Genomic DNA, 20112 nt, shown 5'->3' on the forward strand with positions numbered 1-20112 from the left:
CGATTCGGTGCGCGGCCCGGATCAATCTCTACCTCCTCGGTCTCTGCTCCTTCGACCATGCATATGGTCCGGTCGTTCCGGATGCGGGAGTGTCTTGTATACGGAAGGATTTTAATTTTGAAGCGCCGGCTCTCACCCTCTCTAGATACCTTATCGTCCCGTAGTCCCGAGCCTCGTACTCTCCCGATCGGTTGGTTACTAAGAGTGAATCTGTTTTTACCATGACATGCTCTGCCCCGGCGGCTTTAGCTAGCTCAACTCCGGTTATCACCGCCTCGTACTTGGATTCATTGTTTGGGGCCAATGAGGTAAGCTTCAAGGCGTGCTCAAACACGTCTCCGTTTGGGCTGATAATAACGATGCCGGCCTTCGAGCTATTCGTCGTGGAAGGGCCGTTAGTGTAAACCTCCCATACACCAGGATCCTCCTCGTTCTTCGAGACGAGCTTATGCGCTTCCCCCCGGTCCGAGACATACATTAATGTCAGGGCCCGGATGGACATTACGGCGTCGGCTTCGCTCAAAGTGACCCGGCCTATGAGGACGTTGTAGGCAGACGAGCCGTCAATAACTACGAACTCGGACATAACATTCTTGGCTGCACTTCCCTCGCCGAACATTACTGGCAGCTTGATTGATCCCAGGGGTACCAGGCCGGCCCCAGAAAAACTGTACAACGGTTTGGTGTAGGGGCTCAAGTCTTCAAACTTCAGACCGAGGCTGAGGAAACATTCTCTGTACATAATGTTTGTGTAGGCGCCCGTGTCAATCAGGCATCTCTTCACCAAGTGGTTGGCTACGTCCAGGTGGACCACAAGTGGGTCGCTGTGAGGAGCGATGACTCCCTCGTAGTCTTTCTTCCCAATGGTCATATCGGGGATGTTGGAAGCGGGGGTCGCTGTGTTGGGCACAAAGTTGATGGCCTGATATAGCTCATTCAGGTGCCGTTTGTGCCCATGAGTGGACCCACCGTTCTCGTTGTCCCTGACGACGACATTGACTACTCCTACCCACTCAAAAACGGACTTCTTATTTGACCTGTCGGCATCTGTTTTTTGGCCTCCTGCTACGTATTTGCCGAGACTTCCCGTTCGGATTAGATCTTCAATGGCATTTTTCAAATGCCGGCGATCGTTGTTAAGTGGCCGGTGTGGCCGTGGTACTCACAAAGATCTTGGCTCGTGTCACCGTCACTCCTCGCCCTAGGGGCCTTTCCCACTTTTGACTTTCGTTTTGCTCGGGCGAAGACCTCGGCGGCAGATACGACCGGAGGGGTGTGATTATTGTACGCTTCCGGTAGTATGGTGCCGAACTCCCCGACGCCCGTCGAATCATCATTTCTGCGGCAGGCGCGCGGACCGTGACCTATTATTGCCGCGGCGTTCTTCATCCGGGTTGTCCTCCCGGTGGCTCTTCTTCTCTGAGTGCTCGGCCTCGCTGGGGCCTACCCAGGTTTTGTGGTAGTCCTCCACTTTGATGGCTTGATCAGCCAACTTCCTGGCGGTGTCCAAGGTCAGGCCGCCGCTTTTGATGAGCTCGTTTTTTAGGTCTCCCCTTGGGAGGCCTTTCATCGCCGCGAAAGGCGCCGGTTCATTTGTTCACTCACGAATTTGCTTGAGCCTTGGCGTCGAACCTCTTCACATAACCCGGAGAGACTCGCCTTCCTCTGTCGATAGTCGGGAGGTCCGATGTCTCCACGACCCTCCTCTTGTTGCGGGAATACTTTGGGCTAGGAACGTGTCCTTTAGGTAGGCGTAAGATACCGACCCGTCGGGTAGCCCCTTGTACCAACTCGTGCCATCCCATGCGGTGTCGTTGGGAAGATTCGGCACCAAACCTCATCGGGTTGCTCCCATACCGACATGTGAGACTCGTAAGCCTCGACGTGGTCGGTTGGGTCACCTTCTCCTTTGTATGCTATAGGTGGTAACTCCGACTTAGTCGGCACCGGGGTATCTAGGACGAGGCGCGAGGGGTGTCGACCACATGTCGAACGACATGCGGCGATCGGCTCCTCGCATTCCTAGTCCGGCTTCTCTCCTCGTAGCGAGAAGGACTTCTCCTCCGACTCTGGTGAGTCGGGCTTCTTCTCCAACTCTGACGAGTTGGGCTTCTTTCGCTCCTCCGGGGTGTGCCTCGTTCGTGCCGCGGCGACGCTGTCTTCTCATGAGTGCGAGAAGGACTTAGGTCTACCACGACCACTTTGGGCTCCTCCGGTGTCTTGACAGGGTCAGCTTCTCCTAATGCTCCGTTCAAGTTTCTTGGGGTCACATTTTGGGCCCTGGTCTCCTGGACGGTTTCCGTCGCTCTTGTCGGCGTGACAGTGTGAGCCGGCGTACTCCCAATTAGGTCCAGGAGCGTCTTCAGTTTTGCTACATCAACCACATGTCCCATGATGGTGACCTGGTCGGCTGGCAGCGGTGTATCTTGTTCCTTTGGCGTCCCGTTCGTCGTATCAGTGATACGACCGGTGGGGGACTGCCCGATTTCTGAGTTGTGGAATGTGTCGTCTTGGTAGAATTCGTTTTCCACCAACACCTTCTCTGGTTGTTTCGACATCTTCTTAGCTTTTGGGGGTGGGTTTTTTTTTGTTTATATTTTTTGTTTGGGAATGAATGTGACTAGCTTCTAGTGTCTTCCCCACAGACGGCGCCAATTGTTCCGGGTGTAATTCCAGAGCAAGTATTGTTACCACCCGTGGCTTGTAGAATGATGTCCTGAGTGGAGTCCCTCTGGTCTTTATCGCTCCTCTCGGCCTCTCCTGCAACAATGAACGAACTGAGGGCTTGGCTTTGTGCCAAGCGTACTCACTCTGACGCTCAAGTCAGTAAACTTAGAGGGATAAGTTGTTACTTGGCTAAATGCGTATTGTAGAGAGATAAGGGAGATATTACCAGATGAATAGTAATTCTTAGGTTAGAATGTGGATCCTTTCCTCAATGAAGGTTGAGGAGTATTTATAGACTTTCACCTTTTGTCACGTAGTGGCCAAGTGGCCAAGTGGCCAAGTGGCTAGCAGGTGGAAAGACCGTTCTACCCTCGGCCGATGGACCCATGGCAGGCCGGCCGAGGGTCTTGGATATGAGTACGCGGATATGTGTCCCGGCTGGCTGGTTGCCAGGCCGAGACCCAAGGTGACAGGCCGATGGGTTGCATCGGCTAGACTGTCTAAGTCGTTGACTTTGCTGTGGATATCCTTGACCTTGCTCAATGTGTTGACTTGGTCAGCGGTGCAGAATATGCCCCATCAATATTGTATATATTCGGTTATTTTGTAAATTATGTAATTGATTTAGTTACCTTATCTTTAGCCTCTAATTATGTAGAGTATCCTAATAATTAGGCTAGCATATCTCAACTGACAATTGTATTTATACTGATGTTTCTAATCAATGAAAGGCAAGCATTACATTCTTTCATGGTATCAGCTTCCTAGGTTAAATCGATCTTACAAATCGCTTCCGCAACCTTAGTATTCTTCTTCTTCTCGGCTGCCTCTTCCCTCGACCTCACGTCAAATCAGACCTCTCGTCACTCACTTTTGCAGCCATGTCGAAAAAGAATAACAATCAGTATCATCCAGCCCTAGCCGTCACACAAATTCGCAATCACGTCACTGTCACCCTCGGGATGGATAACGATCAGTATCCTCTTTGGGTCGCCCTCTTCACGAATCACGCAAAATCCACTCGTGTGCTTCATCATATCATCACTCCGAAATCAGGCAAACCCGCACCACCTGCGACGGATGATGAAAAGGAGATGTGGGAGACTATTGATGCGATGATCCTTCAATGGATATATGCGACGGTTTCTACGGATCTGCTTGAAACTATTGTCAAATCCGATTCCACCGCGATGGAATGTTGGAAACGGATTGAAGACATTTTCCAGGATAATCAACATAGTCGAGCGGTTACCCTTGAACAAGAATTTTCCTCTACTTCTATGGGAGATTTCGCTAATGTCTCTGCCTATTGTCAAAGGCTTAAGAGCCTTGCCGATCAGTTGAAGAACGTCGGCTCTCCGGTTACCAACAATCGGTTGGTTCTTCAACTTGTATCGGAGCTCTCTTCCGCATATCAGAATGTCGGAACAATTATCCGCCAAAAGGAACCACTACCTCAATTTTACCGCGCTAGGTCGATGCTTACTTTAGAAGAAGCATCAATCGCCAAAGCTGCTGCCTCCTCTGCTTTATATGTTAAACACCAAGACCACGACTCTAGTTCGCCGTCTCAGTCGATTCTTGGGAAACCACCTGCTTCCTCTAATAAAAATAATGGGAACAAAAATTGGAATAACAAGAAGAAAGGAAATAACAAAGGCAAGGGTGGAAAGCAAAGCGATTCAAGCACGGGTGAAAATACAGGTGGGAATACGGGTTCGGTTTCTACTGGTGGTGCTCCATGGGGTGGTTACGGCGGCTGGCCGTGGGGACCCTCTGCCTGGCCATATCCTCCTTGTCCGTATCCCACTGCTCCGGGGTATGGAGGATAGCCTAGACAGGCTGGCCCGCGGCCTAATGCACCAAGGCAGCAGGTTTACTCGGCTGAAGCTCCTCCGTCTCAAACGGACATTGAACATGCGATGTATACTCTTAGTTTGACTCCTCCGGACCCACGTTGGTTCATGGATACCGGGGCGACATCTCACATGACGTCGGATGCAGGTAAGCTCTCATCTTATTCTAATTCGAGTTTTAAACATGGTGTCATCGTTGGTAATGGCCAGTCGGTTCCAATTACCGGTCACGGACATACTACCCTAACTAAAATAAATCCTCCCCTTCACCTTAACAATGTTATTCACGTACCACAAATTGTCAAAAATTTAGTATCCGTACGAAAATTTACCACTGATTATTCGGTATCCGTCGAATTTGACCCATTCGGTTTTTGTGTGAAGGATTACAAGACGGGGACGCGTCTTATGAGGTGTAATAGTCAGGGCGAGCTATATCCCGTTACCGCGTCAAAATCATCAGGTCCGGCTGTGTTTGCTGCACTTGCTCCGTCAGTCTGGCATGATCGTCTAGGACATCCCGGACTTCCAGTTTTTAATTCTTTACGTCTTAAGAATTTTATTTCCTGTAACTCAAATAAATTGCCTCTAGTTTGTTCTTCTTGTTCTATTGGGAAAATTATCTGTTCCGAGTGTAATTCCAGAGCAAGTATTGTTACCACCCGTGCTTGTAGAATGACGTCTTTGCTTGACTTCCTCCTTTGACCTCTCCTGAAACAATGAACAAACTGAGGGCTCGGCTTTGGCCGAGCGTACTCACTCCGACGCCCAAGTCAGTGAACTTAGAGAGATAAGTTGTGTTACTTGGCTAAGAGTATATTGTAGAGAGAGAAGGAAGATATTACCAGATGAATAGTGATTCTTAGGTTAATTTGTGGATCCTTTCCTCAATGAGGGTTGAGGAGTATTTATAGACTTTCACCTTTTGTCACGTAGTGGCCAAGTGGCCAAGTGGCTAGCAGGTGGAAAGACCGTTCTACCCTCGGCCGATGGACCTATGGCAGACCGGCCAAGAGGTCTTGGATATGAGTACGCGGATATGTGCTCCGGCTGGCTGGTTGCCGGGCGGAGACCCAAGTGACAGGCCGATGGGATGCATCGGCTAGGCTGTCTAAGTCGTTGACTTGCTGTGGATATCTTTGACCTTGCTCAGTATGTTGACTCGGTCAGCGGGTGCAGAATATGCCCCATCAATTTGCCCCCAGCGTAGTCTATGCCGTGGTATGGGCTCCGATGTATGTTGAGCGTATATTCTGCGCAAGTGAAATTTTTCTGCCCCGGCTTCTTCTACCTCGGCTTGGTCATGTCATGGCCGTACCATATCCCCCCTCCACATGGATGTGTAAAGGACATCCGATGTGGAAAAGAAAGTGACGCTGGCCGGGACCAGGGTTGAGAGTGCCGGTTGTTTTTGATTGCCCCCGGCCGGTGCTGCCTAGCTTGGTTGATCATGTGGCCGGCGGAGAACAGATACTTAGGAATTTGCTGAGGAAGATGAACAGGCAAGGAGATGTGAATGGGCGTGTTGAAGACGCTTGGTCACTGTTGCGTTGATTGACGTTTAACTGTCGCAACGATTGACATTCCGTGGTTGCATGTCTGACACGCGTCTGTTCGCTGATTGGCTGACGCTTCATGGGCTGTGCCCTAATTGGTCCTTCTTCATGGGCTTTCTCCTATAAATAGGGCAGTTAGCCCCTGAAATTGGCCACCAATTTCATTTTCTCCAAAATTTTCTTCTCTCTAAACTTTCAAGGGCTTCTCTCTTCTAATCTTCAGAGTCGTTACTTCGGCTAGCGCTTTTCTTCAAGGTAAACAAGCAAATTTTTCTCAACTTTTTAACTTGTAAGTTTTGTTGTAAACATGTCTTCTGCTGATGCCGGAACTAGTAAACCGGCGCCGGGGGAGACGCTAGACGCCATCCCGATGAGGTCTGGGGGCCCTAGGTCTCCTTCTCCTGAAGTTGATCCTCAAATTTTGGAGGAATGGGAGGATGATGATGATGTTGATGATGACGGTGACGACTTCGGTGATGATGCTGAAAGGGCTCATCCTAATGAGGGGAGGCAGTACGTCATGGATCATGGCGACGCCTGTAAGGTCCGCCCTGACCGTACTTGGATCCGTAAGTTCGCCCGCTGTTCCGGCGAGACACTTTTTGAGGGCCATTTCTATTTTGGCAGGGGATACAAAATCATTATCCCTGAGGAGGGTCAGGCCATTTGTTGCCCTCCACCGGATTGCACCGGCGTATACATCCGACACTTGGAGTACGGGCTCCGGTTTCCGCTGAATGAATATGTTGTGGCCATCATTAGGGCCATGAACGTCGCTGTGGCCCAACTGCACCCGTTGGCTATTAGGACCATAGTCGGCTTTGTCTGGCTCTGTCTCTTCAAGGGGGAGATCCCAACGGTTAATTTATTCCGTCGGCTTCACCACCTTCGGCCGTCATTTTCTGGTCGCGTCGGATGGTACAGCGTGCAAATGGAGCCGGGTTACGTCTCCGTCGACAAGCTTTCTTCCTGCAAAGGCTGGAAAGATCGGTGGGTGTACGTTGAGGTGCCGGATGACTATCCGTTGCCCCGGTCCTTCCAGCACCAAGTTAATTTGCGGTGCGAGGCTAAGGCGGAGCATGACAGATGGGTTACCCGGAAAAAGCTTAAGATGGACGCCAGCAAGGTCCCTCTTAAGGCGGATGAGAAGCTGGCGATGAGGCTTTTTGAGGCGGACAAGAGTGGAGTGCCAAAAAGATGGATTCCCCCAACGCAGATCATTCTTCAGGATGAGCTGCTCTGCCATGTCGGCCTCATACCGGCCCTAGCACAGGATGAGTGGGGTCGGTGTGAGGCCCATCACTGCTTTCAATGTTTCTGTTCCTTTTTGAATTTTGGTTCATTCCTTGCTTAACTCTTGCTTTGCTTCTTTTGCAGATTATTTTGGCGCGGACCTATCCGAGGATATTCTTAAGAGGATGGGGCTGCACAAGGATAAGACCGTTGCTGATTTGCATCCTAAGGCTAGGGATCGTGACCGCAGAACGTCGCCGAATGATCTCATGGATCAGCAGCTGAAAGGCTTGACTATGGAGGCAGCCCAGGCGAAGGTTGCTAGTAAGATGGCGCGCCGGACGCGGAAAACAAAGTCTTCGGCGGCGACGGCGTCGGCACCAGTTCCACCTCCCATCCCTTCGGTCCAGAAGGAGACGGTGGAAATTGTTGACATTACCAATGGGGACTCCGATGTGGAGGGATCTCCCCTTGTCCGTAAGAGGAAAGAGCCTGTTCCTGCCGCTATTACTTCTGCTGCTACTGCTGAAACTGCTGCCGGCGAGGAAATGCGTCCTCCGGCCAAGAAGGCCAAGCAAGGTACAGATCTATCCTGTGGCTCAGACTTAGCCGGTTCGTTAGGCGTTCCTGACGACAAGCTCTCCGGTATGTCCATATACGTTGACGCGGATGTTTTGACTAAATTTTGTGCAGATCAATCGTTGTCGGCCGTTGCTCTTATTGAGCAGCAAGTGGAGAAGAACCCCGTGCAGGCTGGTGATCAAAACGTCACCATTGACTCTTCATCCCAGAAGGCTTCCCCCTCCCAGCTTGTAGTGGAAGGCACGAGGTTGATCCAGAGGCTGGCGAAGTGGAACGAGCTGACCGGTGCTCATATTCTAGAGCAGGAGAAGGTCGCGGCTCAATCCGTTCTTGAGCTTGCTGCCACTAAGAGGGTGGCCATGAAGGTGAAGCTGGATCTCCTAAATGAGCAGAGGCTTAGGGGAGATGCTGAGAAGGCGCTCTTGGCTGAGAGAAAACTCAGGGAGGACGCTGAAAAGGAAGTCCTTGCTGAGAGAGCTAAGGCCGAGGCTGCGTCGGCTGAAGTTGCTCAGCTGCTGGAGAAGTGTGACCTTGTTCAGAGGCACGCCGACCTTTATTTTCAGCAGAGGAACGAGTTCAGGGGCCTGTTTCAGGTCCAGGGGAAGGTGGTTCGCAACAAAGATGCTATCATCGCCCAAAGGGAGGAGGACATTGAGACGCTCCAAACTGTTATTCTCCCTAATATGTGCGCCGAATACCGGGACCTGGCCGAAGAAGCTGCCAAGGAAGTGATTGGGGAGCTCTTCCCTCTTGATGGCTCCTTTCCATGGGATAAATTTGACGAGCTGTTTGACGACAAGCTCGAAGCTAAGGAGGAGGCCGTGGAGAAGAAGGCCAAGGAGGAGGTAAGGGTGAAGAGGGAGGAAGAGGCGGCCGCGGAGAAGGCAGCCCTTGCTGAGAAGGCTAAGGCGGCCAAGGAGGAAGCCGAGAGGATGAAGGCAGCTGAGGCTGCTGAGGCTGCTAAGAAAGCTGAGGCTGAGGCTGCTGAAGCTGAGGCTGTTAAGAAAGCTTCTGGGTCGCCCTTCAAGGATGATGTTGCTACCGCTGCTGATGGCGAGCAGCAACAGGCATAGGGAGACGGGCGGTCGTCACCAGGCTCACCCGGCGTCTCGGATAGCTTTAGCTGTTCGGGAGCCAATTATTAAGCCTTCCCTCCCTGCCATCTTTTGGCGCTTCAAATGATATCTGTCATCTTTTGCTTTTCTTTTCCTTGTATTTTGTACAACTTTGGTAGGTTGTGTTTTGGCTTATCCTTATGGGGACGGCCGTCGTCCGTATCCTCCTCGCTTGTAACCTGTTATCATTTTTAATAAGAGTTCGTTTCTTTTGCCTCCGGCTTGGCCGAGGTCTTTACCTCATATTTTTTTTTTTTTTTTTTTTTTTTTTTTGAGTTAGTCTTCTTTCGCTAATAGTTGAGCATCTCAACTGTACTTAACGTTTTCACTTTGCCTCTGGCTTGGCCGAGGTCTTTCTCGTCTTCGTCTGAGTTGTCTTCTTACGTTATTAATTGAGCGCCTCTTTTGTTTCCGCCTCGGCCTGGCCGAGGCAGTCTAGAGTGCGTATCTCAACTGTGTTTAACGTTCCTAAGACATGTTGATCACTTTTGCTGGTAGTGACTGCCGTGGCGTCTCTCTTGATGATGACCGCCGCTCTTGTCGGTGTGACAGTGTGAGCCGGCGTCTGTCGGTGACTGCCGTGGCGTCTGTTTCTGATGGTGACTACCGCTCTTGTCGATGTGACAGTGTGAGCCGGTGCCTCTTTTTTGATGATGTCTGCCGTGGCGTCTACCTCTTGGAGTGACTGCGACGGCGTCTACCTCTTGGGGTGACTGCCGTGGCGTCTACTACTTGGGGTGACTGCGACGGCGTCTCTTTCTGATGGTGACTACCGCTCTTGTCGGTGTGACAGTGTGAACCGGCGTCTGTTTCTGATGGTGACTACCGCTCTTGTCGATGTGACAGTGTGAGCCGGTGCCTCTTTCTTGATGATGCCTGCCGTGACGTCTACCTCTTGGAGTGACTGCGACGGCGTCTACCTCTTGGGGTGACTGCCGTGGCGTCTACTACTTGGGGTGACTGCGACGACGTCTCTTTCTGATGGTGACTACCGCTCTTGTCGGTGTGACAGTGTGAGCCGGCGTCTGTTTCTGATGGTGACTACCGCTCTTGTCGATGTGACAGTGTGAGCCGGTGCCTCTTTCGGTGACTGCCGTGCCGTCTACCACTTGGAGTGACTGCTGCGGCGTCTACCTCTTGGGGTGACTGCCGTAGCGTCTACTACTTAGGGTGACTGCGACGACGCTTGCTTCTTGATGATGACTACCGCTCTTGTCGATGTGACAGTGTGAGCCGGTGCCACTTTCTTGATGATGCCTGCCGTGGCGTCTACCTCTTGGAGTGACTGCGACGGCGTCTACCTCTTGGGGTGACTACCGTGGCGTCTACTACTTGGGGTGACTGCGACGGCGTCTCTTTCTTGATGATGCCTGCCGCTCTTGTCGGTGTGACAGTGTGAGCCGGCGTCTATTCCCTAATAGTGACTATGGGGGGAAATGAACACTCTCATGGAAAACTCGGACGATTTCTTCATTTAGATATATAAACATGCGTTTGGGATGCCCACAGTTGTCTTGGGCACCTCCGCCGCTATACAAAGTTCTTCCCGAGATTGTCAGTGTCCTAATGGCTCATCAAAGGCACACCCTCTATGTCGGCCGCCGTGTATCCAGCCTTATTTCTTCAACAGCTTTGTAGGGACCTCCCCAGTTAGCCGTCAGTTGCATCCATGAGGTCGCCCTCCTGTTGTAAGGATGGGCTTTTCCCCTTCTCTGACTTCTTCGCCACTTTGAGGGATTGCATGTTGCATCCTGTGGCAGATATCTGGACGTTGACCGCCTCGTCCTTCTCGTTCTTGGAGACGAGCTTATGCGCTTTCCCCCGGTCCGAGACATACATCAGTGTCAGGGCCCGGATGGACATCACTGCGTCGGCCTCGCTCAGAGTGACTCGGCCTATGAGAACGTTGTAGGCGGACGAGCCGTCAATGACCACGAACTCAGCTAGGACATTCTTGGCCGCACTCCCCTCGCCGAACATCACCGGCAGTCTGATTGAGGCCAGGGGTACCAAGCCGGCCCCGGAAAAGCTGTACAGTGGACTGGTGCAGGGGCTCAAGTCCCCGACTTTCAGACCGAGGTTGAGGAAGCACTCCCTGAACATGATGTTTGTGTAGGCGCCTGTGTCAATCAGGCACCTCTTGACAAGGTGGTTGGATATGTCCAAGTGGACTACGAGTGGGTCGCTATGAGGGGCGATGACTCCCTCGTAGTCCTTCTTCCCAATAGTCATGTCGGGGATGTTGGAAGCGGGGGCCGCTGTTTTGGGCACAAAGTTGATGGCCTGATACAGCTCGTTCAGGTGTCGTTTGTGCCCATGAGCGGACCCACCGTTCTCGTTGCCCCCGATGACAACATGGATCACTCCTATCCGTTCAAAGACGGATTTCTTATCTGAACCGCTGGCATCAGTCTTTTGGCCTTTGGCAACATACTTGCCGAGGCTCCCCTTCCGGATCAGCTCTTCAATGACATTCTTCAGATGCCGGCAGTTGTCAGTAAGGTGACCGGTGTGGCCGTGGTACTCACAGTACTGGCTCGTGTCACCGTCCCCCTTCGGCTTGGGGGGCCTTTCCCACTTTTGGCCCTCGTTTTTGCTCAGGGCGAAGACCTCGGCGGCAGATACGACCAGGGGGGTGCGATCTTTGTACCGCTTCTGGTAGTACGTTCCCGAACTCCCCCCGGCACCAGCCGAATTCTGTTTCCCAGCAGACTTGTCAGACCGTGACCTATTACTGTCACGGCGTCTTTCATCGGACCGTGACCGATTATTGTCACGGCGTCCTTCATCCGGGTTGTCCTCCCGGCGGCTCTTCTTTTCTGAGTGCTCGGCCTCGCTGGGGCCTACCCAGGTCTTGTGGTAATCCTCCACCTTTATGGCCTGGTCGGCCAATTTCCTGGCGGAGTCTAGGTTCAGGCCTCCGCACTTGATGAGCTCGTTTTTCAAATCTCCCCTTGGGAGGCCCTTCATCAGTGCGAAGGCCGCCAGCTCGGGATTAATCTCTCGAATCTGCTGAACCTTGGCGTCGAATCTCTTCACATAGCTTCGTAGAGACTCGCCCCCCTCCTGTCTGATAGTTAGGAGATCCGATGTCTCCACGGCCCTCCTCTTGTTGCAAGAGTACTGGGCTAAAAAAGTGTCCCTTAGGTCGGCGTAACAGTATACCGGGCCGTCGGGCAGCCCCTTGTACAAGCTTTGAGCCATCCCATGCAAGGTCGTTGGGAAGACTCGGCACCAGACTTCGTCGGGTTGTTCCCACACCGACATGTACGACTCGAAAGCCTCGGCATGGTCGGTGGGGTCACTATCCCCTTTGTATGTGAGCGCCGGCAATTTTAGCTTGGTTGGCACGACGGTTTCTAGGACATAGGCACTGAGGGGCTGTCTGACCACGTGTCGAACGGCACGCGGCGATCGGCTCCTCGCATTCCTAGTCCGGCTCCTCTCCTCGTAGCGGGAAGGACTTCTCCTCCGACTCTGGTGGGTCGGACTTCTTCTCCAACTCTGGCGAGTTGGACTTCTTTCGCTCCTCCGGGGTGTGCCTCGTTGGTGCCGTGGCGACGCTATCCTCCCATGAGTGCAGGACGGACTTAGGTCTACCACGACTACTCTGGGCTCCTCCGGCGTCTTGGCAGGGTCAGCTTCCTCCAAGGCTTCGTTCAAGTTTCTTGGAGTCACGTTTTCGGCCCTGATCTCCTGGACAGGTTCCGCCGCTCTTGTCGGTGTGACAGTGTGAGCCGGCGTACTACCAATTAGGTCCAGGAGTAGCTTTAGTTTGGCTGCATCAACCACATGTCCCATGATGGTGACTTGGTCGGTGGGCAGCGGCATATCTGGTATTATTGGCATCCCGTACTCCGGTTGGATTACTCGGCCGGTGGAGGGCTGCGCAACTCCAGAATTGTGTACGGTATCATCTTGACAGAATTCGGTTTCGTCAGTTACGAATACCTCTTGTTGTTTCGACATCTTCTTAGCTTTTTGGGTGGGTTTCTGTTTTTGAGTTTTTAAGGGATTTGACTAACTTTTAATATCTTCCCCACAGACGGCGCCAATTGTTCCGAGTGTAATTCCAGAGCAAGTATTGTTACCACCCGTGCTTGTAGAATGACGTCTTTGCTTGACTTCCTCCTTTGACCTCTCCTGAAACAATGAACAAACTGAGGGCTCGGCTTTGGCCGAGCGTACTCACTCCGACGCCCAAGTCAGTGAACTTAGAGAGATAAGTTGTGTTACTTGGCTAAGAGTATATTGTAGAGAGAGAAGGAAGATATTACCAGATGAATAGTGATTCTTAGGTTAATTTGTGGATCCTTTCCTCAATGAGGGTTGAGGAGTATTTATAGACTTTCACCTTTTGTCACGTAGTGGTCAAGTGGCTAGCAGGTGAAAAGACCGTTCTACCCTCGGCCGATGGACCTATGGCAGGCCGGCCAAGGGGTCTTGGATATGAGTACGCGGATATGTGCTCCGGCTGGCTGGTTGCCGGGCGGAGACCCAAGTGACAGGCCGATGGGATGCATCGGCTAGGCTGTCTAAGTGGTTGACTTGCTGTGGATATCTTTGACCTTGCTCAGTATGTTGACTCGGTCAGCGGGTGCAGAATATGCCCCATCATTATCAAACAACCATTTTTAGCTTCTGTGACTAAAACTATATTGCCATTTGATATAATACATTGCGATATTTGGACATCTCCCGTTCTTAGTTCAGCTGGTCATCGTCTTTATTTGGTGCTCTTAGATGATTTTACAAATTTTGTTTGGACGTTTCCTTTATCTCACAAGTCACATGTTTATGACATTTTTGTTAAATTTCGGAAATTAGTTAAAACTCAATTTGCAAGAAATATTAAATCCATACAATGCGATAATGGTAAGGAATTTGAGAACGGTCCGTTTTGGGAATGGTGTGCTAAGCATGGGACGGTTTTCCGTCTATCATGTCCAGACTCCTCTTCTCAAAACGGGAAAGCCGAGCGCAAAATTCGTACCATTAATAACATAGTAAGGACTCTACTTCTACGAGCACATGTCCCTTCTAATTGTTGGCACCATGCTTTGCACACTGCTACTTATTTGTTAAATATTCTCCCACATAAGCAATTAGCTTTTCAAACCCCTGTGTCGGCTCTTTATTTCAAACAACCGTCTTATACGAACCTTCGTATTTTCGGATGTCTATGTTACCCCCTTATACCGTCCACAACTATTCACAAGTTGCGTCCACGATCTACTCCTTGTGTCTTTTTAGGTTATCCGGACAATCATAGAGGGTACAAATGTTATGATCCAAAATTCAAGAAAATAATTATATGTCGTCATGTCACTTTTGATGAGTCTCGTTTTCCCTTCGCTGAAAATAATTCTCATAGCTTGTCCGACTATAATTTCCTTGATGATGACGCGCCTCCCCATAGTGTCCTTCGCCACTATTTGACCGCGCCATCTACGTCCCACCAGCCTAATCCCACGACCCCACAGTCTCGTGCCCGTGCTTCCCCTGCCACGGTTCTCACCTCACCAGCCTCACCGAGCCCTCCTCCGAATACCCCTGACCCACATTCACCCATTAACCCATCCCAACCACAACCAGCTCCAGTAGCTCCCAAAGCAGTCACACGAGGTGATCACGGCATTTACAAACCGAAACCCATTTTCGACTTACATACAGCCGCTATCTCCCCATTACCCCGTAGTACCGTGTCTGCTCTTAAGGACCCTAATTGGAAATTGGCCATGGATGATCAGTTTAATGCTCTTATTAGTAATAAGACATGGGAGTTAGTCCCTCGTCGGTCTCATGTGAATGTCATTCGGTCTATGTGGATTTTTCGTCATAAATTTAAATCTGATGGTACTTTTGAGAGGTATAAAGCTCGTCTTGTAGGTGATGGTAAAACACAGCAGGTTGGCGTTGATTGTGGCGAGACATTTAGTCCAGTGGTAAAACCGGCTACCATACGCACGATATTATCATTAGCATTGTCTCATGGATGGTCTATTCGACAATTGGACGTTAAAAACGTGTTCCTTCATGGGAATCTTGATGAAACCGTGTACATGTATCAACCTACATGTTATCGTGACTCGTCTTTCCCGTCCCATGTTTGTCTTCTTCGTAAGTCTCTTTACGGTCTCAAGCAGGCCCCACGAGCATGGTACACCCGTTTTGCTCTATTTATCGAGACTCTCGGTTTTGTTCACAGTAAATGTGATCATTCGCTCTTTATTTACCGTGACAAGGATGGTAATTGTGCTTACCTACTTCTTTATGTTGATGATATATTGTTAACCTCTTCCTCGGATAAGCTTCGCCAGTCGATTATGGACCGTCTTGGTAAGGAATTTGCTATGAAGGATCTCGGTCCCCTTAGCTATTTTCTAGGAATCGCTGTCTCCAGGATGCGAATGGGTTATTTTTATCTCAGCAAAAATATGCCACGAAAATTATAGAGCGGGCTGGTATGTCCATGTGTAAACCGGCCTCAACTTCAGTGGACACAAAGCCGAAGCTTAGTGCCATTTCGAGTCCTCCATTTCGTGACCCTACATTATATCGAAGCCTTGCAGGTGCGTTGCAATATCTTACGTTTACTCGTCCCGACATATCTTATGCGGTACAACAGATTTGCTTATTTATGCACAATCCTATGGAGGACCACATGAATGCTTTGAAAAGGATTATTCGATACGTTCAAGGTACGAAATTCTATGGTCTTCATTTGGGACAGTCGTTACCAACGGCTCTTACGTCCTACACCGACGCCGATTGGGCTGGTTGCCCCGACACTCGTCGGTCCACGAGTAGTTATTGTGTGTTTTTGGGTGAGAATCTTATTTCCTGGGCTTCCAAACGTCAACCAACTGTGCCTCGTTCTAGTGCTGAGGCCGAGTACAGAGGTGTTGCCAATGTTGTGTCTGAAACTTGTTGGCTGCGAAACTTATTGGTCGAACTTCACCACCCTCTTCGCAAAGCTACTCTTGTTTATTGTGATAACGTTAGTGCTATTTACTTAACCAGCAACCCCGTTCAACACCAACGAACGAAGCATATTGAGCTTGATATTCATTTTGTTCGTGAAAAGGTTTCGAAAGGGGAGGTTCGTGTCCATCATGTGCCTACGCGTTCTCAAATAGCTGACATTTTCACGAAAGGTCTTCCGTCGATCTTGTTTACGGATTTCAGGTCTAGTCTCAGCGTTCAACTTCCTCCCGATTCGACTAAGGGGGAGTGTTAGAATATATTGTATATATTCGGTTATTTTGTAAATTATGTAATTGATTTAGTTACCTTATCTTTAGCCTCTAATTATGTAGAGTATCCTAATAATTAGGCTAGCATATCTCAACTGACAATTGTATTTATACTGATGTTTCTAATCAATGAAAGGCAAGCATTACATTCTTTCAATTTATACAAATAACAAATGGAGCAAGCCAAAAAAAAAAAAAACTTATGAATCTCGTCTATAAGTTGTACAAACTCGATTGTAAAGCGGCCAAAAATTTTTAAAAAATGGAAAAGTTTATCAATCAACAATAATAATTTTCAATGCAAAGAAAATAAACCTACATCTAAATGAACTACTTAACCAGATACTGTACATTGTACATCCATCCATCTTAATTTTTTTTCGACAAATTGCCGCGTCTTGTGCCATTTTCAGTCATCCTTTAGTTAGAAATTCTTCCATCCCTGCTGAATCTGCAATGACTGTGATAAACAACCATTAAGCATTAGTACATTACGCCGACTCAGAAAATTTCCTCATTATAGACAAGCTTAATCAAAATGCTAACCCGGAGGAGCCTCTGTCCCGGATTCTAGTTCTTTCATGAGATTCTGTACATGAACACCAAACTCAAATCTCCGCTCCTCCTTCGCTTTCAGACATTCAAAGTTCGTCCAACCTTTAATTTCTGGTATATTATGCTTGAGATGAACGACAATCTTGGCTTTGTCTCCCATCTCTAGGAGTTCCACGCTACGAAAGTTTGGAGCGAATTTTTCCTTCTCATGATCAAGATAACTAAAAAAAGAAATAACAATATCAAATAAAAGACTGATCACTCAGTTTAAATTAAGCGTCAAGGAGCAAGACGCGTGATAACAAAAAAAAGGCTTACTTTAGAATTTTTTGTTTCAAAGGTACGGTTATTTTCTTGTCCGGGGAACATAGGAATTCGATGCAATCAGTCCAATTGAAATTCGTCTTGTAATTGATAACATTTTTTTCGGATAACACCGAGTTTGGATATATAACTTGGTGCTTCTCATCAATAGTGCGAATATTCGAAAATGTGGTGCACCAAACGCTAATTCTCACAACTTCCACCTACACAAAAGACAAGAGGATATTGCATTAGGTATCCACATTACTAAATCATGTAAATACAAACAATATGTGAAAAGCAACATAATCATAACTAACCAGTTCTCCGTCAATGAGACATAGGTCGCCAACGTCAAAGGGGTGAACAACATATACAAAGATGAGACCTTGAAACAAACCCTTAGCCGTATCTCCAAATATAAATGTGGCGGCCAATGCTGGTGATGCTATAACGACGAGTACCGTTGTTGAAGCCAACCCAGTGAGAAGCAGCCACATTATAAAGGTCGCAACAATTATAATCCCACTCATGACTTGATTCAAGCATTTCACCACCTCCTTTTCACTAATAAACGTATTTGAAAGAAACCTGCAACTGCTGCGGGCTCTTTCCTGTCATATACAAATTTCAGTTGTCAATTATACTTCATAGACGACGTTAATCAGACTCTCATAATTTCAATTTGTATAACAAAGAAAACGTTAATCTGACTCTCACTAATAAACGTATTTGCCAATATATGGTTCTACATAGCTTAAATGACCGGAATCATAAAACAGAAAAAATACATTCGATATCTTAAATGATCGGAATCATAAAACAGAAAAAATCTCCGTCCCCGGATCTCGAATAGGCAAAGTTAATCGATAAGATGTAAAGAAAAAAAGACGGTTAAAGTACCATAAATTTTTTAACTTTTTCCAATGTTATTTCTTCCTTGGTCTTTACATCAGGAAGCAGATCAAGAAGCATTTCCCAATCATCATCGAAACAAGTTTCACCTTCAACATGCACAATCTTCATCAATGTTTTTATACAGTTCCTGTTCCAAACAAAATAAGGAAAGAGATGTTACTAATGATTTGTTGAAAGTTTTTAAAGCGTTATCATCTTTTAATCAACTGTAAGACAAATAAACTCTTACTCATTATTCTCTTCTGAATTAACGCCTTGTAAATGATTGAAATCGTCAGCATCGATACACTCCTTGGACGACGCATATTGGGCAAACAAAAATAGTTGAGTTGCCTTCTGTATTTCATAGGTGGATGCCTTTGAACTTGTATACTCTATCAACAGTTGCTTCGCAAGTTTCCTGTCCATCTTATTATAGACGACATCACCCTCATCACCAGTTTTCAAAAGGACCCATGGTATTTTCTTTTTCGGCGGTGTTTTAGAGCATGACGGTCCACAATCAGAGTCATATTCTTCATCCTCGGGAGATTCAATGGCAAGCCTATAGTGGGTGGGACTGAGCATGATAAAGAAGTACAACTGCTTCCCTATAGCCGTGAACTTAGTATGTAGTCTGTCATACACGGAACGACTCTCCCAAAACAAGAGTATGCAAGATTTGATCAACCAAAGAAAAGAGCATATTAAAAGACTAACCAAAGTCCAAGTACCAAATTTCAAAACACTCTTGTCCTCCGGTGTTGTGTCTAGACGGCTGCCGAAATACAACACCCATGTAATTAGGAGCATCACCATGCTTAGAATGAAGATGATGCTCCTCTGTGTACCAATGACAGCATACACCACATATTTTTTGGTAAAGAAACCCTCTCCTAACTCAACACAGCAAACACATGACAATGCACCTTTGAGATGTTCATTAATCCTAGGATGATTTCCGAAAAATTTTGGTATAGACCACACAAACAAATGAGCTAAAAAAGTAATGAGGTTATAACCTATGAGGAGAAATAGTGAAACCTTAATCCATCTATGAGTGGAAATTCCATAAATTTTGCTCTCCTTAAAAGCGGGGACACTACTCATGAGCACTACCTCTGCCCAAAAGAAAAGAAGACAACCGATGATCTCGGAAATTGATTCTAAGATAATGAAAGGCTTTTCATGTTCATCTCCTGGAATTATTTGTATTAGTATGAAAAGTATAGAGACCCAAACAACTTGGCTTATTAGGTAGATTCCAATTAATATACAAATTATCTTAATCCACTTAGTTATCGGCAACCCTATTATCATAACAAGTTTTAATCCCGGAACATACTTAGCTATTGGATAAAATATCCCTACTTCAACCAAAAGCAACACTACAACTATAAATACCCAGTAGCGCAAAAGAACCTTAAAATTGGCGTGTTTTTCAATGTTTACATCTTTGACAAAGAACTGAATCAATCGTGTCACTACAAATGCGCCTAGTAACAGGGGCAGAAGCGCGACAGTAACAACTGTTAATATAGCATATGCCACTGGTATAAGACATAATGCCACTATTATAATAAGACATGTAATGAGGAAAAAACAGGTTAGTAAATAAAGGCCCATAAAGCATAGTTTACCCAAGCTCGAGTCATTTTGGATGGGCGGAGGTTCAGTTAGTTGTTCACTTCCTGAAACTGGGTTTTCTATATCTGCATTTTGTAAAGGTTGGGTTTCAGACTGGTTTTCGGGAGAAACAGGGGAAGCCTCCCCTTTTGTATCCACGGGCTCCATCCAAGCCAAATTTTTTGAAGCCTAGAGCTTAAAATTGCGAGGTATGATGATGAACATGAACGTGTATCTAAGGAATAAAGAGGGATGTGTACTTCCGTTTCCAGCCATTAATTGCCTTATATAGAATTAAAACATGATAAAATAACATCAAATTGTAATTTTTTTATTAGGTACAAAAATCGCAACATGGAGAACATGAACGCTTAATGAGGGAGTTGAGCCAAAGTCCATCTTACAGTCACTGTCATAATGTCATAGCATATAACCCTTAAACCAGCTAGATTGTATTATTCCGTAC

The 20112-nt window shown here is 47.9% G+C and overlaps 2 protein-coding genes across 3 annotated transcripts; one reads left to right on the top strand and one right to left on the bottom strand.

Annotated features, from left to right (window-relative positions):
* Positions 1-3548: 3548 nt before the first annotated feature.
* LOC141621052 (uncharacterized) lies at positions 3549-4499 on the top strand. Its single transcript, XM_074437771.1, has one exon. It carries the CDS (start codon positions 3549-3551, stop codon positions 4497-4499), a length of 951 nt encoding a protein of 316 aa, XP_074293872.1.
* An 11923-nt stretch (positions 4500-16422) lies between these two features.
* LOC141622647 (mechanosensitive ion channel protein 10-like) lies at positions 16423-19880 on the bottom strand. Of its 2 annotated transcripts, none has more exons than XM_074438660.1 (6): positions 18271-19880; positions 18027-18168; positions 17444-17737; positions 17139-17347; positions 16812-17041; positions 16423-16716 (listed from the first exon to the last, which is right to left on the bottom strand). In XM_074438660.1, the coding sequence occupies exons 1-6, from the start codon at positions 19812-19814 to the stop codon at positions 16679-16681; spliced, it is 2457 nt and encodes an 818-aa protein (XP_074294761.1). In that variant the 5' UTR covers positions 19815-19880; the 3' UTR covers positions 16423-16678. The 2 variants fall into 2 exon arrangements, with proteins under 2 accessions (XP_074294761.1, XP_074294760.1); XM_074438659.1 differs by having other exon boundaries at positions 16465-16725.
* Between the last annotated feature and the right edge of the window lie 232 nt (positions 19881-20112).

This window comes from Silene latifolia, chromosome X, assembly GCF_048544455.1.
Source record: "Silene latifolia isolate original U9 population chromosome X, ASM4854445v1, whole genome shotgun sequence".
In the NCBI taxonomy this organism is placed as follows: Eukaryota; Viridiplantae; Streptophyta; class Magnoliopsida; order Caryophyllales; family Caryophyllaceae; genus Silene; species Silene latifolia.

What these genes read in the sequence shown, in the direction of transcription:
- LOC141622647 (XM_074438659.1), bottom strand. Translation starts at nt 19,814, where the DNA reads ATGGAGCCCGTGGATACAAAAGGGGAGGCTTCCCCTGTTTCTCCCGAA. An exon ending in AATTCAGAAGAGAATAATGA is followed by an intron (nt 18,169 to 18,270) that starts GTAAGAGTTTAT and finishes TGTTTGGAACAG; the next exon opens with GAACTGTATAAAAACATTGA. An exon ending in CGGGACAGAGGCTCCTCCGG is followed by an intron (nt 16,726 to 16,811) that starts GTTAGCATTTTG and finishes TGTTTATCACAG; the next exon opens with TCATTGCAGATTCAGCAGGG.
- LOC141621052 (XM_074437771.1), top strand. Translation starts at nt 3,549, where the DNA reads ATGTCGAAAAAGAATAACAATCAGTATCATCCAGCCCTAGCCGTCACA.